General features: G+C 43.9%; 2 protein-coding genes across 6 annotated transcripts; both read right to left on the bottom strand.

Moving 5' to 3' along the window:
* Positions 1-538: 538 nt before the first annotated feature.
* LOC121718144 (hexokinase-1) lies at positions 539-17,541 on the bottom strand. 3 transcript variants are annotated; one of them, XM_042102996.1, is made up of 19 exons: positions 16,980-17,539; positions 15,497-15,659; positions 12,851-12,999; positions 11,952-12,071; positions 11,700-11,795; positions 11,402-11,501; positions 8,792-8,975; positions 8,297-8,452; positions 7,703-7,936; positions 6,523-6,827; positions 5,459-5,607; positions 4,901-5,020; positions 4,357-4,452; positions 3,950-3,961; positions 3,156-3,255; positions 2,709-2,892; positions 2,440-2,595; positions 1,674-1,907; positions 539-988 (listed from the first exon to the last, which is right to left on the bottom strand). In XM_042102996.1, exons 1-19 carry the CDS (start codon positions 17,040-17,042, stop codon positions 835-837), a joined length of 2,775 nt encoding a protein of 924 aa, XP_041958930.1. In that variant the 5' UTR covers positions 17,043-17,539; the 3' UTR covers positions 539-834. The 3 variants fall into 3 exon arrangements, with proteins under 3 accessions (XP_041958930.1, XP_041958931.1, XP_041958932.1); XM_042102997.1 differs by lacking the exon at positions 3,950-3,961 and having other exon boundaries at positions 16,980-17,538; XM_042102998.1 differs by lacking the exons at positions 539-988; positions 1,674-1,907; positions 2,440-2,595; ... (5 more) ...; positions 5,459-5,607; positions 6,523-6,827 and adding an exon at positions 7,157-7,311 and having other exon boundaries at positions 16,980-17,541.
* A 4,928-nt stretch (positions 17,542-22,469) lies between these two features.
* LOC121718156 (ATP-sensitive inward rectifier potassium channel 12-like) lies at positions 22,470-27,923 on the bottom strand. 3 transcript variants are annotated; one of them, XM_042103027.1, is made up of 3 exons: positions 26,576-27,923; positions 25,295-25,409; positions 22,470-24,507 (listed from the first exon to the last, which is right to left on the bottom strand). In XM_042103027.1, exons 2-3 carry the CDS (start codon positions 25,315-25,317, stop codon positions 23,025-23,027), a joined length of 1,506 nt encoding a protein of 501 aa, XP_041958961.1. In that variant the 5' UTR covers positions 25,318-25,409; positions 26,576-27,923; the 3' UTR covers positions 22,470-23,024. The 3 variants fall into 3 exon arrangements, with proteins under 3 accessions (XP_041958961.1, XP_041958960.1, XP_041958962.1); XM_042103026.1 differs by having other exon boundaries at positions 27,200-27,923; XM_042103028.1 differs by having other exon boundaries at positions 22,470-24,504; positions 25,295-27,923.
* Between the last annotated feature and the right edge of the window lie 16 nt (positions 27,924-27,939).

Below are 27,939 nucleotides of genomic sequence, written 5' to 3'. Positions count from 1 at the left end.
TGTGTGTGTGTCTGTGTGTGTGTATGTGTTTGTGTGTGTTTGTTTGTAGTAGTGTTCAGATGACCAAGGTGATTAGGCTACTATTGCATAAAAAGCAGCTGGATTCCTTTACCAAAAAAAAAACAAAAAAAAAACAGGTGACTACTGCAAAATGCACAACATGCTGTTATTTCAAAGAAACATTTCTATAATCCAGAGAAGTGTTAAAGAGTTAGACGTACAGTATTGATCGGGTCAGTTAGAGCATCTGTAGGAAAGATACTTAGAAATACAAAATCACTGAGAACCACAGCCATCCAATAGGATTACTGATTGACAAAAAAACAGTGCTTTCTAAGGAAGAAGGTGGCTTTTCTCCATATACACACAGCAACAGTTATCTATACCCCTATGTACAAAACAAAAGTTGGCAGTACATGAATTTTTCCAAACACTTAGATACTTCTTGAATTCAAATTCTTGAATTTCCCCTTGAGGATCAATAAAGTATCTATCTATCTATCTATCTATCTATCTATCTATCTATCTATCTATACTTGACAATAAAAGCTTACTGGGGGAAACTTTACAAATGCTGCTAAAATTGTATATTTAGTGCAATGCAAAATAAATACAAAGGTAAATATTTCTGAGATTCTCTCTCATATTGATGTCATCGGTCTTCTCTCTCTCTCTGCTCGGGCTGTTAGTTGGGAGCGGGGGGCAGTGGTGGAGCCGCGGCTACAGTGGAAAACTCCTCCCTGGGAACATGGAGGGTCGGTGGTGGGCGGGCGGGCGGGCGGGCGTTTGGCCCCCGCGGGGCCGGCTTGTAGGCTGGTCGGCGGCCCGAGAACCTCAGTTGTGCTGCTGGCGCTCTAGCTCCCTCTGGCGGCAGCCCACGGCGGTGATGAGGGCAGCACCCTTGCCACTGCCGTCCTCGGAGAGCAGGAAGGTGACGTCGCACTTCGGGGCAAGCTCCTTCACCGACTGCTGCATGATCCTGGAGAAGCTGTGAGGCACAGAGCAGGAAGTGACATCATTTAAGTATTTGTAGGGGACTACCTAAAATAACATTGAAATGACATTTTTCATGTAGTTGGCCTAAACCCACGGTCTACTAGCTAGCTCTGCTACAGGTGGCCCACAACTACTGTACTTCGAAAACCACTTTCTGTCAGTGTGAAAGTATTTCATAGGCCTTATAATTGTGTATTATATACAGAGGTGCGACACATCCTGGCCAGCACTGGCAGTCTGCTGCTTTTATTAGCTATTGATGGGTGCAAAACACATCCTTACCATCTTAAAATGACCAGCATTTTGTTTTCTCAGGTTTATTTCCCCATGCAATTTTACTGACAACTAACTGCTTTTGATATCAAATCAAAATATATCTCAATTAAAATTGCAATTACAATCGAAATTGGCAATGGCAACACAAATGTATCTTAGTGTAATTTGAGGACTTCTAATGTAATAAAAAAGTTCTAAAGCAGTGATGCGTTGGTAGATCATATCTCAGAAGCTAAATGAACGGAGAAATGGTACTAGTGAGTGATATTGACCTTTAAAAGCAGGACACCAGGTTAAACAACTAGTTAACAAATGTTCTGGCTTCATGTTGCCTTCACTGAACATACAAGGGTGCGCATCCACCATGCTGCACTCTCTTGACATGCTGCTAAATCACTCACTGTGGATGCAGTTTGTAGAGCGTGCCGTCCACTCCTACGGTGATATCCAAGTGGTCTAGGCCCCGGTTCTCCCGAATCTTGTCCACCACCGCAGCCATGCCCGCACCGCAGATCTGGGCAGCACGACGGGACACAGCCCCGCACACCTCCTTCACGATGATGGAGTCGTCGCAGGTGCTGTTCAGCCCCAGCTGCTGCAGAATGGCCCTGACCTGGAGCAGAGCCAGGCGGTCACTGGAGAGAGAGAGAGAGAGAGAGAGAGAGAGAGAGAGAGAGAGAGAGAGAGAGTCACCGAGATGACAGATGGAGTTAATAACCGGTAATCATCGCCAATGCCCAGTAGTGTCAGTGAAACAATTATATAACGTTGACTGATTTTACGTTTGACTGCTAATAGCGACACTGCAAATATACAAGAAAATTATTCTACCTTGTGTCTTTTATTTTGTCTTTTTTAATTATTCTTTATTTTTAAATGATTTTACCTTGTGCGTTTTATGTATTATTATGTACTATTCTTTCACTAATGCCCTTTTATGTTTTTATTTGTTATTACTGTCTGCTTTTGTTTATGTAAAGAACATTGAATGACCTCTGTGTATGAAATGCGCTATATAAATAAACTTGACTTGACTTGACTGGACTTGACAATTTATAGTGACCGCACCATTTCAATTTGTTTGGTTGAGGTGAGGAATACCTGGCTTTCTACAGCTCATAGCTTACACAATTTTTTCTGTCTCGGTTTTCTGAAAGAATGACTTACCTTTCAATCTGTGAGAGGAACTTAGTTTCAAAAATGCCCCTGGTCTTCAGAGTCTCTGAGATCTGACCTCTGAACAGGAATCCACGCTTGGTCAGGTCGATGAGGATGTTTCGCACAATCTCCCCCAAGTACATGCCACTGCACATCTTCTCATATCTGCAATGTCCAGAGAATCAAGGAATTGAGGAAAACCACAAGGTCAGATACAGTTGTACTGAGCACTCAGCAGGTGAATGAGGAGGCTCCCGAGTGAATGGATTCAGACTGACCTCTGTTTCCCTTCATTGAGTGAGTTCTCGTCCACTGCCCGGTCGTACTGGGTGCGGATGTCGTCTAAGCATCCGTTGTCCCCAAAGGCGCCCCACTCCATGTTAACACACATGCGGCCCACGTCTCCCTCCACAGTCTGAATGTTACACAACTCCTCCATATAGCAGGCGTTACTGCCAGTTCCTAATGATGCCACAAACACAAGGGGTTCGATCAAATTCAGAAAAAAAATAGGTACCCCAGCCATCAACTGTCTGATGTACAAACTAAAATAATTCTGAACCTGGCCATCATCAGCTAAACATCTCTTTTATGGTTTATAATAGCCCTGAATACTTAAGGCGATGGCAATCTAAACAGCCAATAACAAAGTCTCAGAGACAACATCCATAGTACAAATTCACACAAATTGAAGGTCACCCATTCATGGGAGCTAAGAGGTTTACCTGCAATCAGACCGACTTCACAAGTGGGCTCCTCATAGGCACAGGTCATCATGGTCCCCACAGTGTCGTTAACAATGGCTACTACGTCCAGGTCAAATTCCTTGATGAAAAACAAAACATTCTGACTCAGAAACACAGAACAACTGCACTCAACTCAATATGTCAGCGATATATTTTTAACACCCCACACTTCAAATCAAGCACAAGATCAAAGCAAATTTCAGGCCCAATCGAAACATCACATCACCTTAGCTGAGCTGAGATTTGAATGCATAGACCATTCCCACACAACGATGCCTATGTGTCAGACTAGATGAAAACCTATTAACATTAAAACTGATATAAAACTGTGGCTAATGTGGCTAACAAACACCCATGTATGGCTCAATCAAATAATAATAACAAGTCCAAAAATACAGGGATCTTGAGTGATTTCATAAATCAAAATGGATGCCAAAACAAATATCACAGAGTAACATTAATGCATGTAGGCTGTTGCTGATACAGGCAGCATTGTTTAGTTTCATTTTCTTTATTTCAAATAAAAAAAAATACACACACACTAACAGGGTACTGTTATCAACCCCTTCCATACTGGATCAGTCAGTAGCAAACACCACTTCAGACACGAATACAGATTTCCGCCAATCAAGGCTGGGTTTCACCTTTACCATGGGCAACCTGCAATGTTAATTCAGCCATGCTCTTTCAACAAGATTCACACAAACGGCTTGATTGACTTTTACCTGTCTCGCTCAGTTAATTCAATCATTTTCTGCTTTTACAATACTTACTGGTTCTTCCATCTAAAAATTGAGGTTGAGGAAATTTTAATCCAGTTAAAATAGTATCAATACAAAAAACACTTAATGCACACACCCAAATTATCGTGGAGGTTACAATGGAATGTTACGACATGAGTAGGATTTTAAAGAACCGTGTGTGGGAATGATATGAGAGTAGAGAATGCTAAACAGACATGTGGCATTATTTTTTGGCTGAGGTCTCTCAAGAGTGAACTATGTGATGGTGGGTGTGTTAACATGTATGCGTCATCTGTGTTAATATGTATCTGTAATCTGTGTTAATATGTATCTGTAATCTGTTTTTTTGTTTGTTTTTTTACAAAATGTGTATGTGTAATGTGTACGTCTGTAGGCCTCAGACGCGGTGCTACGTGTTCTCTGTGCAGCTTACTCACCTCCTTCCTCTTGATGCCCTCTCTGAGGAGCTCGACCACGTCCTCCCCCTCACAGTCCGTCGCCTTGAAGCCTTTAGTCCAGGTCACCAGGATACCCTGCAAGGGGCATCTTACACTCTCAGAGCTTCACTTACATGGCCTTGAAACCCAACACTGTGATCATTAATGAAGCCTACTATGCATTAATGAAGCCTACTATGCATTAATGAAGTGTACTATGTATTAATGAAGTCTACTATGCATTAATGAAGTGTACTTCATACATTAATTTAGTGTGCTAGATATAATTCATTAAGTAAAACAGTATAATAGTGGTATAGTGGGTATGGAAATTGCAATTACAGTAAAATATGACTATAATTTATATTTATTTGCCTGTTTTTTTTTCTTTTTAGAATTAGTATAATTCAGTGTTGGTCCCTAAATGCTTGCTAAAGAGGGCACTGACATACATCTACATACATATACATTTACATACATATACAGTACATATACATATATACATATACATACACATACATATGTGGGGATGAGGAGTACTCACTGCGTCCAGGCTTTTCTGCTGGCAGGGGAAGGAGAAGGTGAATCCCAGCGGTAAGCGGGCGTTCTTCATGCCCATGTAGTCCAGGAAGTCGGAGATACAGTGCACGATATGATCAAACAGCTGGGAGGAACAAACGCACTGGTGAGTGTGGCCGAGGATCTAACGCAAAACTGCTAAGCCCACTAATGTTTGTCTCAAATAAAGATTACAAAACAAAATATATCAGAAAATTCTGGCAGGAGGCAGACAGAGAACCTAATGACCTCTTCCCATTTGAAGAAAATATCAAAGTATCTTACATTCGTCTGATGGGTTTACGAAAAGAGGTGGCTACAAAGCTATTCAATGCTAAGAGCCAATTTGTCTTGCCATCTAATTAGCCGATGGCCAGACTCCATTTGGCAGTAGCTCAGTCTGAATAATGTCTCTAGGGCAACTGAACATTACTATGAGTAATATATAATCATCATTAAAGTGGTCTGTTGTTGCTTTTGGCACAGCCCACAGTGGTCTAGACTCTAGGACAGTGGCAGTGAGATGACTCGGCACATACTCTACCTCTTCTCCTGTGCCCTGCATGATCTCAATGGGGATGGCGTAGATTTTGTTGTGCATCTCCACGGTTCGCCTCTTGCCACTGCGGATCTTCACCAGCAGAACCCTGAAGTTCGTCCCACCCAGATCCAGAGCTAGGAAGTCTCCGTTCTCTGAGAGGGGACGGGAAGGTAGGGACATGTGAGCACAGGAGACCAGGAGAGAGACCATGCTGTTGGAACGTACATGCTTCACTGCCCTTTTAAAATAAGCCACCAAAAACACACTAAATGTAAATTAGCATAGATTAAGTTAGCTTGGACCACAATCAAGCAGCTGTGTGTGTGTGTGTATGTGGGGAGAGAGAGAGAGAAAGAGAGAGAGAGAAAAAGAGAGATAGAGAGAGAGAGTTGTGCTCATGGGACGGGTTGAGTTACAGCCTCTCTGCCTCTTTGGCAGGGGATTGAATCTCTTGGATAACTGCATTATTCAGATTGGGTGCACAAGATATCTACAATCCCACTCCTTTCTGGTAGCCAAACAACCAGAGCGCTGTAGGTTTTTTTCAGCACTACACTACACCTCCCAGAGAATCCTGAGGAACACTGAGAAAACACACATGACTCGGAAGAACAGTAACTACACTAAAAACTTAAGTAACTAAATACATTCACACGTAACACATCTACGTCCTTGAACGGTGGGGATTCCTGGACTAGACAGAGTAAGCCCTCTTCAGTCGTTTACTCTATGCCACACATCTTAATCTGGTAATTGGCTCACAGTCACACTGGTAGTGTGGGTGGAAGGAACAGGAGAAGGCATGGCACAGGTGGAACAGACACTACTCCTTGATTAAACACTTTAAAGCAGGTGATGGGACCAGGTGTTTGGATGCTTCGTATGTGTTTATCATCCCCAATTTGACCTCAGGTTATGTTCTCCCTTTCTATCTATTGTAATTTGCTTACATTCTCCCCCATCTACAACTCTGAAATGTGCATATGGTTGTGTTTAATACAACGTTAAAGGTAATAAAACCTGTTCACATTTCACTGTTCACGTTTGTGCAGCTACTGTCCACTCACCTGACCCATCGGGGGTCGTGCGCACAAACGTGGGCAGCATCTTGACAGTGGCGGTGCTGTGCGAGTCCTTCCCAAGGCCCCTCTCGATCTCAATGCGCATCCGCTTCTTGACTTCCAGCAGCTGGGCCTTGCTCAGGCGGAACTCGGCCAGCGTCTGGGCGATCTGCCGCGTCTGGTCGGCCAGGCGGTACGCCACGGCGGTCACCATGGCCGCGCCCTTGCCACTGCCGCTCTCCGAGAGCAGAAAGCGCACGTCGGAGTCGGGCACCAGGCGGCGGACGGTCTTGTGGAGGCGTCGGGCATACCTGCATGGGCACAGGATGGGTTAAATGTGCCAGTGGTGAAACTCATGGTAGCCTGCTATGGGCTGTAACCATAGATATACAAAAGAATATAGAATATCTATATCTATGCCTGTAACTCTGTTGTAGTGCAAGGCTGATATTCTGAAATTACCAACCATCCACTAACTCTGCTAATGAGCACCAAGCTGCCTATGAGTACTAACCTCCATAATCAGTCATGGGTCATGGGGAAAGAGACCATATGCTAAATGATGTTTTCTTAGGGCAGCCATCACTCACCCCACTTTTGCTTTCTAGGAGATTTAAACCCTCCTTGCCTGCTTACTATGCCACACTCTCTGGCACTGACAGACCTCCCATCTCCTCCATGCTTCTCTATGTCACTGATGGCTCTAAGCCCTTATCCATTAGCCCTTATCCAGAGCTCACACGGAACCTCCGCTATAGGGATTCCAGGACAACGGCCACTTTAAGTCAAGCATACCTATGGGTGAACAAGTGAATGTAGATACAGTAGTTTCTATATATATTGGATTAGAATACTACTAGCACCCATTACCTGCAGAGAAAATATTCTTCTGAAGGGTGTTATCAATGTCATGCAATAGTTTTGCATTTACATTTAGTTCATTTAATTCGTTTAGCAGACGCTTTTATCCAAAGCGACTTACAAATGTAAATTATATTACAAGGGCCATTCATCCCCTAGCAACTGAGTGTTAAGTGCCTTGCTCAAGGGCACAATGGTGGAAGCCGGGAATTGAACCCACAACTTTCAGGCTACTGCACGCTAGCCCAGCTCCTTAGCCACTGCATCCAATACTACTGAACCACTACAGTGGCAGTTCCATCGGCCCTCCCTTCAGCGCACTTACTGCGGGTGCATCTTGTAGAGTGACCCATCGATGCCCACGGTGGTGCGCAGGCGCGGCACGCCCTTGTTGTCCTTGAGGCGGCTAAGGATGGCTCCCAGCGTGGCGGAGATGAGGTTGGCCGAGCGGAAGGACACGATGGTACAGACGTGCTGCACGGCCACGCAGTCCTCCTCCGACGGCTCCACGCCCAGACGCGTCAGGACCTCCTTGGTTTTGCTCAGGCCTTCTTTGCTCCTGGAAATCGCAAGACGAATCAAATCGAAAGACAAGAATCGGTCAACTGGGAGTTCTGGACCTCCCCCAGATAATATATGTGAGCAACCCATAACCTTGACAGACTCCTGGCTCGTACATCAGAAACTATTTGAAATGGGAAATAAACTCCACTAACATAATAAAAAGGCTCTACTTCCTTAGGGAACTGAAGAAGTTTCATGGAAGCAAACATCTGTTGGTGCATTTCTATGTTGTGTGAAGTCTATCTATCTAATTATAATGATGTTCTAGTATTCAGAATAAATTATTCTCAATCTACTAAATGTATTTATTTTCATTTGCATTTGTGAAATGACCCACTGAACAAAATGAACTTACTTCTCCATGGCAGACACGTGCTTGGTCTCGATCTTGCCTTTGGTCAGGAGCTCCGGGGTGATGCGTCCCTCAAACAGCTGACCCTCCTTGGCCATCTTCACCAGAATCAGTCTGACCAGCTCCCCCATGTACATCCCACTCGCCATCTTCTCAAAGCTGCCACACACACACACACACACACACACACACGGACACACACACATTCACACACACACACACACATCCTTACTATCAACTCATCAAATATATCTGACAAACTCACCACACTCAACTTAATGATAAAGTGTTCTTTTTCTAAAGTTACTAAAACAGTAATGGGAGTTACTAGGATTATTTGCTTCAGTGACTTTCCATGTGCATTGCAGCAAACTCCCATAAGGATCTGCATGTCTAGACATTCATAACTAAAACCAGAACACTAAAGTGATCTGTGTTTGGACGAGAGTAGTCATTTACGGCCACTCATAATCCCGCTGACAGTGCCCAGTTGCTTACAGCTGTTTGCCAGGGTTGAGGGACCCGCGGTCAATCTCGCGGTCAAACTCGGTGCGGATGTCCTCCAGCGAGCCGTCGTCCCCGAACGCTCCCCACTCCGTGTTGATGCACATGCGCCCCTCGTCGCCCTCCACCAGGTCGATGTGTCTCAGCTCCTCCATGTAGCACGCGTTGGTGCCCGTGCCTAAAGGGGAGAGTCATGTGACAACGATGACTGAGGCGCTCACGTCACCACTGCCTCCCACCACAGCACACATGGGGCCCTTATCTGGGGGGACAGCACATTTGATGCAATATGCACTACTGTAATTCAATATGCACTACTGTAATGCAATATTACATTACATTACATTTGGCTGACGCTTTTTAACCAAAGCGACTAACAACATGGTAAACAGTAAGTTTTAGAACAATTCTCACAATTTTAGGACAGTTTAAAAAACATTAGAGTACAGTAAGAATAAGTGCGTCGGTGAGTGCTGTTTTTAACAGTTACTTGTCAGTTTAAAACGGTTGGTGAGTGCTAGGATCAGTAAGACTTGTTGTAAGTGTTGCTATGAGAGTAGATGTTCTGAGAGCTGGGTCTTCAGGAGTTTTTTGAAAGTAGAAAAGGATGTCCCTGCCCTTGTAGGAACTGGCAGTGTGTTCCACCAACGAGGAACAACAGATGAGAAAAGTTTGGATTGGCTTGAGCGTACCGGTGGTAGAGCTAGACATCGTTCGTCAGAGGAGCGCAGCGGTCTGGAGATAGTGTAAGTCTGTATGAGGGCATTCAAGTAGGTGGGAGCAGAACCGGAGACTACTTTGTAGGCAAGCGTTAGAGACTTGAATTTGATGCGGGCCGCCATAGGTAGCCAGTGTAGCTGGATGAGCAGCGGGGTAACATGTGCCCTTTTGGGTTGGTTGTAGACCAGGCGCGCCGCCGCGTTCTGGATCATCTGAAGTGGTTTCACTGCGCAGGCTGGGAGACCTGTCAGGAGGGCATTGCAGTAGTCGAGTCGTGAGATGACTATTGCCTGAACCAGAAGTTGGGTAGCATCTTGGGTCAAGTAAGTCCTGATTTTCCGTATGTTGTAGAGTGCAAAACGGCATGACCGGGCGACTGAGGCAACATGATCTGAGAAGTTTAGTTGGTTGTCAAGAACAACTCCTAGATTTCTTGCAGTCCTGGTCGGTGAAACAGACAGGGAGTCAAATTTGATGTTGATGTCGTGGTGTATGGTAGGTTTAGCTGGGATGACCAGCAGTTCAGTCTTTGAGAGGTTCAGCTGGAGGTGGTGTGCCTTCATACATGTAGCTATGTCTGAAAGGCAATCCGAGATCCGTGCTGAAACCAGGGGGTCGTCAGGTGGAAAGGACAGATAGAGCTGTGTGTCGTCTGCATAGCAGTGGTATGAGAAGCCGTGCGAACGGATAATCTGTCCCAAGGAGGTGGTGTAGATAGCAAAGAGGAGGGGGCCCAGCACTGAGCCCTGGGGGACCCCTGTGGTGAGATGGTGAGGTGCGGATAGCTGACCAAGCCATGATACGTTAAACGAGCGTCCTGTGAGGTAGGATTCAAACCAGGAGAGAGCAGAACCGGAGATTCCCATGTCAGCGAGTATAGAGAGAAGGATACGGTGATTAACCGTGTCAAAGGCAGCCGATAAGTCAAGCAGAATGAGTACTGATGACCGAGCGGTCGCCCTGGCTTCTTTTAAGGCTTCTGTTACAGACAGCAGAGCCGTTTCGGTAGAGTGGCCGCTTTTGAACCCAGACTGATTTGGATCCAGAAGGTTGTTCTGTGAAAGGAAGTCAGAGACCTGTTTGGAGACTGCTCGTTCAATGCCTTTGGATAGGAAAGGCAGTAGTGAGACAGGGCGGTAGTTCTCGACTTGAGCAGGGTTGAGAGAAGCTTTCTTAAGTAACGGTGTTACCCGGGCCATTTTGAACGCTGTTGGAAATGTGCCGGAGGTTAGCGAGGCATTGATCACATGTGTGATAGCTGGAGCGATGGTCGGGCTGATGGACTGAAGTAGGCTCGTATACTCAATATGCACTACTGTAATTCAATATGCACTACTGTAATTCAATATGCACTACTGTAATGCAATATGCACTAGTGTAATTCAATATGCACTACTGTAATTCAATATGCACTGCATAATCAAATCTACAACCCCAACACCCAATATCAGCTTCCTGTTGGGTCTGACACGTATCATTATATTGAAATGCATATACGATATTTACATAAATATACATATAATTTCATGATAGTATAGTTCAAGAGACGTAAATACCATTATGACTTACAACTCAACATTACATTTATATAGCGCTTTTCTCAACACTCAAAGTGCTTCACATGGAAAGTGGGACCTCACTAACCTCCACCAAACAACAACAAACATATGTTACACAATCTTTTGTAATGTGATAACATGCATCCTCTCGTGCATGTTAATGCATCCCAAGGGGTCCCCTAAAAGGCAACAGATGCATGACATAGCAATCTCATTAGGATGCTCGGGTTTCTCCATGGTGCACAGTACTGTGCAGATTCAACACAAGGTGAGTGCACTGTGTGTGCACTGGTATTGCAGTCTTCACCAACAGGAAGTGACTGACCTATGATGATGCCAACTTCACAGCGCTGGTCATCAAAGCCACACGTCATCATGGTTCCCACAGTGTCATTGACCACCGCCATGATGTCCGCATCGTAGTCCTGTGGAGACACTCACTTTAGTGACTTTTGTTTCTCTGAATCTGAGAGAGATAGTCACCCTAAAGCATGCTTACATAAAACAACAGTGTTCCATCTACTAGTCAAATAATGAAATGAATAAGTCAAATAATGAAATGAATAAGTCAAATAATGAAAATGACCCCCCCCCCCCCGTACCCCTAGGGCCCAGACACTTACCCCACGTTTTTTGATGGCTTTGTTAAGAAGCTTGACCACATCCATGCCCTCCACTCCACTGACTTTGAAGCGCTTCGTCCACGTCACCAACACTGCCTGCAACCACCACACACACACACGCATACATACCACAGGTCAGCAAACTTTTTTTTTCCGGCAAGAGCGTTCCTGACTCTTTCCCCACCACCACAGTGGTGCAGTGATCTTTTGAAGACCTGGTGTTGGCTAAATGGACCCCGTGGGTCTGCCCACCTCGTCCAGTTTGGTCTGCTGGCAGGGGAAGGAGAACGTGAACCCCACGGGCAGCTTCTTGTCCTTGATCTTCTTCTTCTCCATGAAGTCCCCCAGACACTCTGCCACGTGGTCAAATAGCTGCACAAACAAACACACTAATGAGCTCTTCCTGTACAACAGGCTTTTATTTCGGTCAGCCTTCACTTCAACCAATGAAAGGTAGTTATGGTTGCATTTTTATAGATTTTTACTTCACCAGATACAAAGTACATGCAACAGTACTGTTCTAATTTCAACAGTGTCTCACTGTTGAATCTATTTTGAATACAGACACTCCATACGCATCTAAATATCTAAATGGGGGCGGTGGTAGTGTAGTGGTTAAGGAACTGGGCTAGCGGGCAGTAGCCTGAAAGTTGTCGGTTCAAATTCCGGCTTCCACTGTTGTGCCCTTGAGCAAGGCACTTAACCCCAAGTTGCTCCGGGGACAATGTAATCCCTGTAATATAGTTGACATATGTAAGTCGCTTTGGCTAAAAATGCGTTTTATATGCGTAAATAATCAAAATCTAAATAATATCACAGACAATGTCCTTGAGCAATTGTTTTATGTCCAATGTTATATTGAATTCATGGGCCATGCCTTTATTTTGCAACAGTATTTCATTAGAATACTATTACACATACTATTGCACTGTCACTGTCTCGTGGATCCCCACAGGGTGCAGGGGGGCGGATACACAGTAGCAGTATGAGGCAGGCACGTAAACACCACCATGCTGACGGCAGGTGGCCACTAACCACTTGGTCTCGCCACATACTTGCTGATAGGTCACATGTGGCTGGCAGGTGTCTGGACTTCACCGGCGACACGTAGTGGGCGCACGTGAGCTGTGGCCGGGCAAGGCGCTCTGTACCTGCGTTCCGCTCCCGTGGATGATGTGTTCCGGGGTCTCGTAGACCTCGCTCTCCATCTGCACGTTCTGCTTCTTCTCGTGGGACACCTTCACGCGCAGGATACGGAAGTTGGAGCCCCCCAGGTCCAGAGCTATGAAGTCTCCCTTCTCTGTCGAACAGACAGAAATCCATGACACGATTAACAAATATAAACATTTCATTTATATGACTTCATATTCTGATCAATACTGATTTGTGTAGTTTAAAAACGGATCTGATTCGCTAAGCGCTGTAGATATGCATTGCCTAATCCATAGTCAGATGTGAGTGGTTAAAAATAGCTGGTGATTTTGCCATGGGTTTAAGATTGACCTATGGCTTGTACTCTGTCTGAGAGTCTCAAGTGGATCGTCTCCCCCTGCTGTGTGATTCAGTCTATTTATAAAGGTGAGACTTGATTATAGTCAGCGCCACAAACCTCCATTCCCAACCAAGGCCCCCTTTCCCGGTCACGCTAGGCTGGCCCCTGGCATTTTGGGACAATCGCCGGCCGATATTTCTCTCTGGTGGCTGTGCTTACAAACAAGGGGGAGGTAATTTGAGCTCCTTTTGCACAGGGCCAAGAGAGAGCTGCTCCAGAATGAATACAGTTGGCACACAGCCAACACAAAGTGAAAGAGAGACAGAGAGAGAGAGTGAGGAAAGGAAAGAGAGAGAGAAAGAGAGAGAAAGAGACAGAGAGAGAGAGTGAGGAAAGGAAAGAGAGAGAGAAAGAGAGAGACAGAGAGAGTGAGGAAAGGAGGGAGAGAGAGAAGGACCAGGAATGTTGAGCTTACATGACATTTCCTAATCAACGTAAATGCCTGGCTAATGATAAGCTAGCATTTAAGTGACAGGATACCAAGAGCTGCTTGGATGTACAATGCTGTGCTGAGCTGAAAAATGCTAAGGTAGCTTAACTTTCACACTATCTTATTAAATGATATTTAATTTTCAGTAGCTCCTGTGTAACTGAGTAGTAACTGTGTCTCCACATAGTTGAGGATAGTTTTCAGGCACTATAGAGCTAGATTATAATAATGGCTACCATACTTACAAAACTGTGAAAGTACACTGGGCACTGCTAAATGTCACAGGCATGTGCAATTTAATTGGCCTCTTATATTGAGATGGGTTGGGTAATCACTGCATTGAGTAATTGCTTGCAAAGCCGATTTTTTTTTTATCTAAAACAAACACTTTGCAATAATCTACAAAAGATATTATGTTTCCATGAGGAGTGCATGCAAGGAATGTGAACAGAATGGGAACACATTCTGAAATCCTGACTTGTATATAGGATTGCAATCAATCATCAAATCACACCATAGGTCCATTAAGCCACTAAAAAGGTCGATGCCATTGAAGTGTTCGAGTATAAATTGTGTCACAAGAGTAAAGCCACCACATCCACTCTAGCATTTGAGCAGAGAGTAGGAGTGACCATCTGTCCACCAAATACTACTGTGCACAGACCTCACAATGTTATCTGTGGGCAGCCTTATTGCAACGGCTGGTATTGGTGACCACCCCCCCCCCCCCCCCCCCCCCTCTGGGAGTCCTAGCAATGACAACTGCCATTTAGATCTCTGCCTGGCCATTGGTCAATCCTTCTGGCATGCGCATAGAATCCACTCACAGCATCGAGCCTTTCCACCTGATCCAGTGATGAAAGGAGTCAGGGGGTGTAGGGATAGTGATAAAGCTCAAGATGAAGACGGAGAGAGAGAGAGGGGGGTGTGGGGTAGGGTCAACTGGAACGAAAAGGAAGTGGACAGCAGCTGGTCAGCAGTTATGTGTGTCTCAAACAAAGCAGCCCCCACTCAGACTCACTCCCCAGGGGCAGTGTTCAGCATCACACAAGAGCCCTCCACTCATAGAACCCCCACTTCTGACCAAACATCCCATCACACCTGCTGTTCGTATGGATTGTTTAAATTCTAATTTCCCATGGGACACAATGTTTTCTTCCTGCAACTGACCCCTCAGCAATGTACAAAAGGGCATTTCATTCACGTTTAAGCTAGACTAAATTACATTTTAAGCTCTTGGGTTTCCATTCACTTGTGTGTAGTATAGAACTCATGTTACACTGCTGCATTGAGTGCAACAGGTCCTATACCCATTATCATAACCTAAATGCATCCCATAGATTACACATCTAATATCAAATATTGCTGTGAAATAGGACAATAACATTTATACATTATAGAAATACATTTCCTCATTTTGTATACATGTTTGATCTTCTTTGAATACATACCTTCTCTACATGACAAGCACACTGAGACCATGCTTTAGTCAGAACAATGGAGACAAAATGCCATATGACCAGCCAACCTCAAACACAGGGGCCACCTCCAAAAAAGGGTCCAACCCCATCACAGCTTCTGCCTCTAATGCAGGAACACACACAGGAACCAATGTTTGTGTGGACTGTTGCAGTCTTTGTCTGTTTACATGGCTGAATATCAAAATGTGAAGGCTATTTGCTCATCCACAGGAGTCCTACTGTGGCAGGTCTGACTCTATTTTCTGTGCTTTCTGTGCTTAAGCTAGTGGGTCAGTATCCATCGGAGATGCTGTCGTTGGTGTGAGAGCCATCACCAAGCCCTTTGTGTACCTACCAGAGCCATCGGGGATGGACCGCACAAAGGTGGGCAGCATCTTGACGTTGGAGGTGGGGTTGGTGTCACGGGCCAGACCGTTCTCCATCTCCCTCCTGAAGCGACACATGATGTCGCGCACCGTCTCGTCCGAGAAGCGCATGGCGTACAGGTACTTATCAATCTAAACGACAAACAAGAGGAAGCACAGACAGGTTGGACAGGTTAGTCCTGGTATGTTGGCACAACACAATATCATTTTAATACATTATAAGAGAGACTGTTGGCGGTATTTGTTGACAGATAATATTTGACGGTATTTGTTGGCAGAAAACCCATCATGAGTGTGGAGGGGGGTGGGTCTAGGACACCAGATACCACTGAGCATTCTGGAGGTTTCGTGGGCGTAATTCAATGAAACACCTATGAGGAAAGGTGCCTGCTTGATAACCCCAGTGAAATGCTCTTGAAGGCTGTTCTGTTGTGATGTTTTTGTTAGTAAATTTTTAGTGATTTTGGTTTTGACGGTAAATAAGCTTGGTTGTTGATTGGCCGCTGTATGAAATCCCCTACCTAGCAAGAGTAATTTAACATCTCTCCTGTGTATATTTGAAACATCAATCACAAAACAATTTGTGGCCATAAACTGGGCCTACTGAATTAATTGTGGGAACATTCACAATAGATTACCTTTCATACAAAATATGCTGTACATGTGTAAAAAATCATGACAGCCATGCAACATATCCACATGTATGTGGGAAATGTATCCTTGAATCCTGTGAATCCTGCATCATTGCATCATTTCCTGTCACTCTGGGCCAATGAATAAGACCCCGCTTAATGACCCATCACATCTGCACTGCAACATCTGAACCTGAGGTATGGCCCATCTGCACGTAGACCAGTCTGGCATGCTTCATTTACAACTATCCCGATTTCCACTTAATTCTGCCTTTCTCTTTAAACATCACGACAACGATATCATGTTTGGTTAAGTGATTCAATGTCGGACAGTCATTTAACTTATTCATTCGTATTACCCAGTGCAAGTATTCCGTTTGTTTCATTAAAATAATATGAAACATACGGCCCTGTATTTATGGGGGGGAAACGTAAAGTCATGTGAATAATCGGCTCTCGAGAAACAGGAATGGCCAATCGCGGTCAATCCTTTGAGCAAGCAATTCGTGGTCTGCGGGCTGGATGTGAAGATGAACTCACGACTCAAGACACCTGTCTGCTTCCGCGTCTCCACAAGCTCCTGTCCACACCCAGGATACAAGAGCCTATCTTTCGGTCAAAACACCAGGACTGGGCCTGGTCTGTTAAACTGCATTCAAACTCATGTCCATTTTGACCTCTCAGAGATATCTGTTAGATAGTACATGCAACGCCCAGAGGAAGAGCATTAGTATGCTAGGGACATGAGCCGGCCGGTATGGCTGTAGTATTTCGACAGAATTTGCCATGGTGATACAAGCGGCATTCGCCAATTGCTTACCTTTTTTGTGCGGTCATCTTTAAGCTCAGTAAAGTAGTATGCTAAAAGCTGTGCAGCAATCATCGTGGATACTCTTCTACAGGCTGTCAGCAGTGAAGCCGAGGGCGCAAAAGAGAGACAGATAGGCTATCCGCCTCGCTGCGTCGACAATTTGATTGAGAATATCAGGGATTACGCTAGCTGTACTTTTGCTGACCAGTCACACTACTAGCACTGGAGATGGAAAGGACAAGAAAAAGCTAAACGACGTCGTGGACTTTCGCAGCCCTTTCACGCACACTTCTAGGATAAGCTGTCACGGCGTCTGTAAGTAAATAGCGGCCCAGCCTGCAAGCTGCCCTTGATGCGCAGCGCGTCTTTCTCACTGCGCCGGAATGGTGGTCCGTTCGTACTACCCAACCCCCTGGTCGGACTCTTATTGGCTGACACGGTGGCTACGCACAGCTACGACAGAGAAGAGTTGAGGCAGAGAGGGCGCGCAGAAGGCGAAGGAGGGGGTGTCCGGGAAAAAAATCATGGATACCCAGGCACTCAGTGGCGGGGCGCACGTTACGTCTGTCACGTTGCTGCGGATGCCCCAAGATGAACGGTGTTTAGGGGGGGGTAAAGATTAGTCGACGTCATACCCGCGTGCTACGTCACGTTTCCCGTTACATTGAGATCATAAAGGATGGAAATCCTTGTGATGTTGGTGACAAGATCAGAGCACGAGACGGGGATGCAGTAGGGAATGCAGGAAGATCTATTCTTGGACGCATGACTTATCCCAGGAAAATGGCATATACACCTCATTTAAGGCAGCCCAAGATATGTAAATAATTGCTTAGAGGGTTAGATTAGATTTATAGGTATGTTTTAGGCTGTGTTCATATAGTTCAGTTCACTACTTCAGTTCAGAAGACTTTCCGTGTTCAAGACGTGTACAACTTGAATAGCTTTTAACATGACTCAAATAAAGACTACTCAAAGAGTAGGCTACACTACAAAACGTAATGTACTCAAATGTACATTAAATTACTCCTGAACATACCAAACCCGCTTCATTTAAATTAAGTGGTCCTTTATTTTGTTAAACAAGCCCTTCATTTTACCTTAAATGTAATTTTAAGGAGTGACCCCTTAATCTACATTTAAGGTGTCGAGTCAGGGGTTCCCATTATTTGTTGTGATTAAGGGGGTAATTAAAAATCATATAAGTATATCTTAATTTTATTAATTCAGGGATTCCTTGATTAAGAGAGGAAATTAAGGGAAATCGAAAAAGTAAGTAAATTCAGTAGGCTTTTCTCCTTAATCAACCCTTAATCTATGCACATTTCTACCTAAAAACTACTTTTATAGAAGGGTTTTAAGGTCAAAAGTAAGGCATTTATAAGGGCTGAAATAAGGGGTTTTGTTTCGTAGTGCTACAGCGAAGTACTTCAATAGTTAATTCCCCCGTCAGGTAGTGCTTCCCATTCAGCCTGCCCACCGGATCGTATGCGCATCCGCAGCAGCAAGCTCGGTTGACCGTGTAACAATAGTCATCTACAAGGACGCCCAGGGGTAGGGTCGTGTCTTACTATCCACGTAATGGGCCTATTTTAATTTATCCAGCTGGGAATTAATTAACCATAGCCCTGACACTGCACACAAATTAGAAATGTAAAAAATAATAGCCCAATATTTTCCTTGCAGGATGGCAACTCTGCATGTCTGAACTGGCAGAATACTAGCAGTCAAATCTATTCACATTCTTCTATTATCCCTTATGTTTGAATGCAGCAGCAGCAAGAAAGAAAAACACATTGGTATTTGGCTGTTATAAAAGTAAAAGTAATTTTAGTTGGACCAACATTATTTTATTGATGATACAGAGCAAAACACAAAACAGTGCTTTCCTACAGCTGAACGAAAGGTTTGTTTCAAGAGATTAGATGGGGATTAGTCTTTCTTTGAAATCCTCTCTTCCCCAGCCAGAAATACTGTAGCCTACGTATGTGCTTTCTTTATTCATCAGATCCGACCAGTATATCGTGAAAGTGCTCTTTCAGTCAGGAAAAATAATAATAATTTGTCACATTATTTGCAAGGTGGTAAAATGTCTGCGATCCAACTATTATATTCTTATGTTGTCACTTATGTAATGCAAAATGATCTGATATAAAAGCATTCCATAGTAATACTAGGTTAATGACATGGTGGACATCATATTTTATGATCATGGTAGGCGCTTGACATTTTAACCCAAGGGAAAATAAACACTACAAACAATACAAGTAAACAATACAAAGTAAACCTATACAAATATTTATACATATATTGCGAAAAAACTAAAAAAAAATCATATGTCCACTCCAACAGACCTAGCCAGTTGCCATGAAACATCTTTTTATCCTAATGTAGATTAAACAAAAATATTGACAAATTATTTCATGATGAAAAACATAACTATATATCCATGTTTCAACATTGAGTCATTCATTGAAATTTCATTTGATTTTTAGGCCTCCTGAAGCAAAGTGATTGTGATAGGCCTACTGTATACAGAGAAGCCCATCTCTGAAGGACACTCAAGGTCACTTGTGTCCCCCTATAGCATTCTCTGATGGAGATACCTGTTGAAGCTAGGGCTGTGTATTGGCAAGGACCTCACGATAATACGGTAATAATAATAATAATAATACATTTTATTTATAAAGCGCCTTTCAAGACACCCATGGTTGCTTGTCACGCATGGGGGGACTGCATGTGGCGTTCGATATCGAGAGCACAGCCCAGTTGAAGCACCCCTGCAGAGGAACAATAAATCAATACTAATAGGACCTCTGTGGGCTAGCAGGGCTTTTTAATATGACTCACTTCATACGGTGTGTTTCTGAGAAAGGACAACACTAACCCAGAAACCCAGTATTTTCTTGAACATATAATACAAGTTAGTGACTGGACAGTGAAGGAACTTTACCTTATATGAAACATTTAGCCTATAGAAAGGTTGAGGGTATATCAAAACTATTTATTGAAATGGTATCTTTCATAAGAGAACACGATCAAGAACCTCACAAGCAGATAGGCATGTGCTGAAAGAAATGATATGCCTGTTGCATTGTGTGATTTTTCTCATAATGTATGATCTGCACTCACAACGTATTTCTTTCAAACTACAGAAAATTTCCGTACATAAAGTACAAAGTACAAAGTGTCCTTTATGTGTGCATAACCACTCATATTCACTGCTACTGACTTGTAATAAATCAACCTCAATTTCAATTCTCTTCCCATTCTGTCATTACTGAAAAATGAAGACCTGATGTCCTCTGCAAGAGACATATGATAAAACCTAAAAAACAAAAACACATGCTGCAACATGCTTTTTTCAACCACAGTACTTAAATCATCTCAAAAAATCTTCTGGGATCTAGGACGATATACAATACAATATTTGATGCCTATCTGGACTGTTGAAACCTATGGAATATCTCTGCCCTGACTAGTTGTTGTGGTGGAGCACAAAATGACTAACTTCTTTGTCAACCACATTATTATGCTCCAATAACCTCTTTCACCTCCCATACAAACAGCCTGTGTGTTAGCGCACCGACACATACAATATGTAGGCTATTTATTTCTGCACAAACTGTACTGATACCTTTAGTTACCATTGTGATGACATTCACTGGATGCTTTTATAGTGACACTGTGATGTGTCACCAATAAAATAGAATGGAACAGATGGATGAAGTCACTCATTAGGCCTATTGGCTGAAATACACCTGAGAGTATTTCAGGTGAGTCGACACATAAGACCAAACCCAAAGAAATATGTTACGGTCATGTGGAAATATCTTTAAATGACTTACTTGTATACGTGAGAACAGCTGGGAATTCCTCACGATGTGCAATGTCCAGCTGTCCTAAGATGCCATACGACCAGCCCACCACCCTCATGACAGGAGCTGCGAAAGTTTGATGATACAGGAGCTGGACACTTGAATGAGATTATGTTCTCACATTGTTTTTTTACTATGGATATTTTGAGCACTATCATGTAAATACATATTAAATACTGACATTTTGTGCAATGAAAAAAAAAAACATATTTACAGTAAATACTGCAAATCACCAAATCACCCTTCAGTGACATTTGAGCTGGTCAGACCAGATTCATTTTTTTTTTAAATGTTGCAAGTAGCCAGCAGAGGTCAGTCTTCACTGCATGTTTACCATGGTAAATGGGCAAAGCAATGGTTATTATCAGATATCCAGTGTCACACCTACTTTTCATTTGTTTCTGATGATCTAAATACTGCATGCTTTAAAGGAGATTTCCTGGAAAAAAAGAGATTATTTTCTCATCCAGTTCTTTTTGACATGGTAGAGACACAATCGGCAGCAAGCACAATCATTGACAATATCCACAAGGTGCATGAGGGCACCACAGTGTCTCATAGGGCTGTGTATGACGTCTTGTTTCATGATAATCCCAGGTAGCACTGTAATCCATAGTGTGTGTAATCTTCAGTGGCATCGCCTGTATGACCTACCTCATAGTGATGAGACACAATTCTATGTTTGGAGAAGTGGATGTGGATTAACAACAACATTCTGAGACAAATTCAACTCTGCTTCCAGAGAATTTTACGTAAAATAGCAATGAGAGTGTAGATTAAGGAGTTCTTGTAATTTTACACACTTGAAAACACTGTTAGAGAAAGAACTGTTTAGCTGCATGTGATAAATGTGAAGATTGTTCATTGTTCTTCAAAAGAAAAAGTATTTAAAAAGTATTATTGTAAGGCACAAATATTATTATAATACACAACAGTTCTCACTTTTGTGTAAACTATTAAGTCCTTTAATAGTTATTCAGGTTTAAACATGAGGCTGAGCTTTGAATGCATCAACATTCATGTTGTGTCATCAAATGCCAGTTCCTGTGGCAAATGTCATAGTCGGTCATTAGCAAATATGAATAATTAACTACCATTAATGCCAATTATTAGCACTACAAAGTAATGTAGTGAGTTGAAAATGACCCTTAATTCTGACAACAAATGTAAGATAAATGTATGTTTGAAACATGGTAAAGTAGGAAATGGTGCATAGTTAAGATCCGCTTGACTTGTAGACTACTTTTATATTTTTAAGGAAAAGAGGTCTCTTACTGTCTGAGTTAGCACACATTTATAAATATCCTATATAACCTCATGACTCTGCACACTGCAATGTTACCCTTGTATAATTACACTGAACATGTATGATCTGAAAGGATTAAGGTTAAGCTGCAAATGCCGAGGTGCAGAGTTTATGTCTTTGTAGTGGATAGACAGACGGCGTGTCCACAAAAAAAAACCTCAGTTTCCACGCAAACCAGACACCGTGCAAACATAAGCACCATCTACCGTAGACATGGAATCCACCATAAATCTTGTACGCAACTTCCATGCATTTGTGGCTGTGATTTCATTATTTGGTTGTTTCTGTATGCCAGATGGATTTGATATGGAAAAGCTGTTTGAAATGGTTTTAATAAATGAGCTTTCAGATATGACCAAGTCCCACATACTATGAATTGAAAAGAAAAAGCCATTTCCACTGAGAGGAATGTAAGTGGGGGCTGGACGTGCGTTTCTGTGTCGTCGTTCATGTCCCCTCCAGTTGTTTTGCTACAAGAGTACATAGAATGGGCAACGTAATGTAGTTCTAACTACCATATTCCTTGTATTTCAGTTTTGACCTGGTTGTGATATGCAAGGTGTCAGACAAATTTGGTGATCCTTGGGACGTTAGTTTGTACATTAAAATGCATTTTCATTTGGCTGTGGCCATCGATGGAGCGGAAAACTTCTCAGGGTCTCGGTTTGATTCTCTAGCAGGTGTAAGTGTTTATGACAAGATGATGAGTCCAAGAGAAATTGGGTGATCGATTCAGCGACTGCTGTTTTGGAAGCCACCTTAAACCATTTCACATTAAGAAAGCGCACTCCAAGCAGACTCTAGAAAGTGTAACTGGAACAGAGGTCTCTGTTGCTGACCGTGTGCGTGTCCAAAAAAAAACGTGTGATATTACAATGCGGAGTTTCTTCTGTGGATGACCGGTACTGGTGGAATCGCTTTCTGCAACCTGCTGGCCTCCTCCTGGTTATCCATGTCCAGCACACACAGCAGCCCCCCGTTCTGCTTCTCCGCGCGGCCCACAAGGCTTTGGGTCTCTTCCTTGATATCGTCCAGCACCTCGCGCTCCTCCTCCTGCATGTGCAGAGCAACCTCGTTCTCGTAGCAGAACGCGCTGGACGTGAGCGCCAGGGACGACTGGGCCGCGGAGCTCCTGCACGGGCACGCCGGACACGACGGCGGCGAGGACTTCCCCGAGTCGCCGCCGGCCAACAAGCTCAGCTCCCTGGCGCTGCAGGCGGGCATGTCGGGCACCTCGTAGGTCTCCTCGAAGCGGGCGTAGTCCACCAGGTAGCGCCCGCCGCGCTCGTAGAGCATGGGCGCGAAGCGGTGACCCCAGAGGATCTCGGTGGGCAGGTAGGAGCTGCGCGCCTGCGCCGTCATGGCCGTGGCCTCCACCATGCCCTCCAGGATGACCACGATCTCGAAGTCGCCCTGCGCCACCTCGGCGCGGCCCATGGCGTAGAGCGGGCTGCGCTCGTCGATCTCGTGCACCACCACCTGCGGCGCCACCAGGAAGAGGCGGTCCAGGCCCTCGTCGTAGCCCACGTCCAGGTCCACCTGCTGCAGCGGCAGGTACTCGCCCTCGGCCGTGGTGTAGGGACGCACCAGCTGGGCGCGCACGTGCGCCTCCACGATGTGGCTCTTGCGCATGTTGCCCAGGCGCCACATGAGGCAGAGCTTGCCGTCGCGCCGCGCCACCACCGCGTGCCGCGAGAAGAGCAGCGTCTGCGCCCGCTTCTTGGGCCGCACCATCTTGGCCATGATGGTGCCCACCATGAGCGTGTCCAGCACGCAGCCGAAGATGCACTGCGCCACCACCGTCACCACGGCCGCCGGGCACTCCTCCGTCACGCAGCGGTAGCCGTAGCCGATGGTGGTCTGCGTCTCCACGGAGAAGAGGAAGGCGCCGACGAAGCCGTGCACGTGCAGGATGCACGGCTGCCAGCGGCCCAGGCGGAGGAGCTCGCGCGGCGGGTTGGCGTCGCCGTGAGCCAGCGCCACGCCCCAGAAGACCAGGCCGAAGACCAGCCAGGAGAGCAGCGAGGTGACCGTGAAGACGAGCAGCAGGCTCCGCCAGCGGATGTCCACGCACGTGGTGAAGATGTCCGCCAGGTAGCGGCGCGGCTTGTCCGACATGTTGGCGAAGACCACGTTGCACTGGCCGTTCTTCTTGACGAAGCGTTGCCGCGGACCCCCGGAGCGGCCGGTGTTGACGGGCGTCACGCCGTTGCTGGGTTTGGGCTTGTGGTGGTGATGGGGGGGCGCCAGGTGGCCGCCCGTGTCGTTCTCGCCTCGCTTACTGGTCACTGCCCCATTATGGAGCCTGGACATTCTAACATTGTCATCATCTGATGCAACAATGCTGTATCTGCTAGACAGAGAGAGAGAGAGAGACCAAAACATATTTTCATTAACAGTTGGAGTACAGACCACACAAAGAGACATGCTGTTGCATAATAATTGTGTGGTAGGAGCAGGCTTCACACAGTCTCTTTTTCGTTTTTTAGAGTGCTGATCCAAACATATAACAAGAAAAGAAGAAAAAAGGCCGCACTTTGCATACGAATGTGTTTCTTGCACATGGTTGCACAGGTTTTTTCTTCTTTCTTATCAGTTACATAATAATCATCATTCATATAATTCATCATGATTTTCATCTCAAATATTTTTAGGTATTAGGTAAGTGTGTTAATCCAAAAAGAAGAGTCACATTAATCAACGAGGCCCTAAATGTCTTTAGGAGTTCTGGGGCAAGAACACTGGTTCTAAGACCTTTCTAAAAGTCGGACAGTGTAGGAAAATGACCCACATCAACTCAAAACTTTGGAACTGAGCACACTAGACAGGTAATGATTTATATTTTGGCACAAGGTTAGCGGCAAAACTAGGATAAATGAAAGAGGACAGCATCCGCTGAATAGTCATAAACAGTGAGTTTTGAAACTACGGAGTATAAGGGAAGAGTGCTACTTTGGGGCTTTGGGAGAGTTTTCCCTTCAAATTGACTCCTTTCTTATTTTCTTTCTCTTTTTTTTACTTACACCCACAACCCACAACCTGGGCACATTCACAAGTCAATTCTAAGTGACGTAGCACTTTTCTGGGACACGGTCTGAGGAAACAATACTTCAGATGTTCTATGCACCCAACAAGCTCACCTGTTGATTCTTACAGCCCCCATTGGACCCTTAGTTGTTTGACACCAACATCAAAAATGCTCTGGTGTAGGTGTGGAGGAACAGGTGAGACCAGACTCAGCACACTGGACTCCTCCTGAAAGAAAATGGAACATGTCAAACAAGAACAAGCAAATTAAATGAAACACAAGGTAATGAAATTGCACGCAAGTCTTCTCTCTGAGATGTGATATAATCTTGTGCTGCCCTGTGCGTGACAGCATATGAAACGCAAGGTCCTAGCTGTGACAGATGTTGTAAAACAAGATCACAATTCCCAAGTAAATCCCCTAGCCCAAGGTCTGATGATGATAACATTTTGGGAAATAGTCCTAAGGGCAACAGCTGTCATCTTGCCTGTAACTGAGAAGTATACCCCAAATATGATATAAAATAGTGGCACTTCAGAGAGGACGCAAGAAGAACTTTGCACCTTTGTCACCTTTACCTGCTTATATATTGAAAATGGTGAATTCCCTTTAAATTAAATAATCTAATGCAATAGCCTAATAAAGGCATGTGCCAATCAAATATTACTTTGGCTAGTTGGGTGTAGCAATTCACCATTAACCATAGGCCTATACTTAATAATATCCTATCCATTACATCAGTGACGAATTTACATGACGAGCATGATAAATAGTCTGACATCAGCAGGATGCAGAGGTGGAAATCACCGTGTGAGAAATCGAAATGAGGATATCAACTTCTTAAGCGCATTGTGTGGGATTGAACAGCAGGCACGCTGCAGGCTTTGCGTTAATCTGTGCTTTACAAGACTCGCAAGAGATTTACTTCCACCTGTTAGGCGCCAAAGAAGAGACTAGAATCCATTGGATGGCTTGATCACTGTAATCTCTGTTTGTGTGGTGGTCAAATTTTGCAGGAAGCACAATACACTGAAGTAACCAATAAACTACCAGACAGATTGGTCAGGAGCTTTCTTTTAAGAACTTCACAAAATATATGAAACTATAAAACTGTGTTGTAGTTTCTCTGAAGATAGGCCTATGCACTCAATTTCACGAAATGACAAACTAATTTCTGATCTGATGTATAGGCATTGCTTTTCATGCAATGTTCTAACATGGGTCAGTAGACTATTTTGTTTCTGTTCGACGTGAATTATGGAAGTATCGCTATAATCTACTTGCAATAATCTTTTTATAGGCTAGTCCTTGGCAGTTGTGTTCCAAGTAACATTTTAACTCCATCATCAGAATAATATTACATAAGATATAAAGCATGATAAAAAAAAAACACCTTTTGCATTAGTCAAATGCAGGAACATTGTGCAAGACATTGTGGGTAGGCACAGCGGGGTTGGTCTGGGGTGCATAATATTCACACAATTATTAATACAAGTAGTGAAGGCTGCATTCTCAACCGAATTTATGTCTGTTGTCGTATGAAGAAATATCAAAATATATCCTGGGATGTCAACATGGCCTCTGAATTTTATTTGATAAATAGGTCTAAACAATCTACAAATTCTCAAAAACATCATTACGGGTCTATCAATGTATTGAATCTGGTAATAAAAAGTTAATGTCCTATAACCTAAAATTGTTTTCTCATTTCAGGATTTCCCAAATATTTGGACAAGGTAATGAAATAGGCTAGACCTACCTAGTACTCACATTTGTAAAACAGATCATCAAATCCTATAACACAAATAACCTAACAACAGGACATGTATTAACATAATAAAGGCTAGCCTATCATATGATTTACCACATCAAACTTCACTTTAGATCCGAGAGAACATTTTTAACTATCCCATTTCTGTCTATTTAGAATATTAGTCTCTTTCCTGTCATTAGAACACTATCCATCTGAGAAAGATTTGATGGGAAAATAGGCTAACTGTAGGCCTACTTGACTTACCTTTCCTTGATTCGCATATGTGAAAACTTTCTGGTTCCAGCTCTAAGATTACGCTACTGTCAATGTGATGCCATTTCGAGGTTCTAACTTTGAGACAACTCTCGATGTGATGGATAACTCTTCGTAAATTTTAGTTGTCAAGCTACTTTTAAAAACCTCTTTTACGGAACTCCAATATCTGCGTGTTTTCAGATAAAGCGATGCGAGGTCTGCGCACCATGGCCATTGAAAGCACTCTGATCCATATTTTGCACCACGGGAACTCATCTGTGAAACTGAGCTGAATTCCTGTGGAGGTCGCTGTGGAGCAATTTAATTTCAGGTTGGGTACTACAAGTAAGAGGAAAATAATGGTGTTATATCAATCATTCAGGTGTCAGGTAACTCTGTTACCTTCCATATTCTACGTGTAAAATTCCTGTATACAAGTTAATGTCATGGTAAATAGATTAGACCTAGACCTAGACCTAGAAACTAGACCTTTTCTTTTAATTGTCCTAGAATTGTTGAGAACATTGATTTAAAAAGCTTAAACTGTTAACCATGTTGTTAGTCACTTAAACATGTGTCAGCCAAATGTAATGTAATAGTAATAATAGTAATAATTTTCCACAAATTATTATGGTTTTCTTTACCCAAGGAATTCTTAAATACCGGTAGGCTACTTCTATATCAGAAGAAAGAAAACTCTGACATCCACATTCGGAGCAGGCTACTCCTAGTCAGACTACGGATTCAGC

Source organism: Alosa sapidissima, chromosome 9 (assembly GCF_018492685.1).
Source record: "Alosa sapidissima isolate fAloSap1 chromosome 9, fAloSap1.pri, whole genome shotgun sequence".
Lineage (NCBI taxonomy): Eukaryota > Metazoa > Chordata > Actinopteri > Clupeiformes > Clupeidae > Alosa > Alosa sapidissima.
Note: the sequence above shows the minus strand (reverse complement) of the source record. Positions and strands in the feature narration are given on the sequence as shown.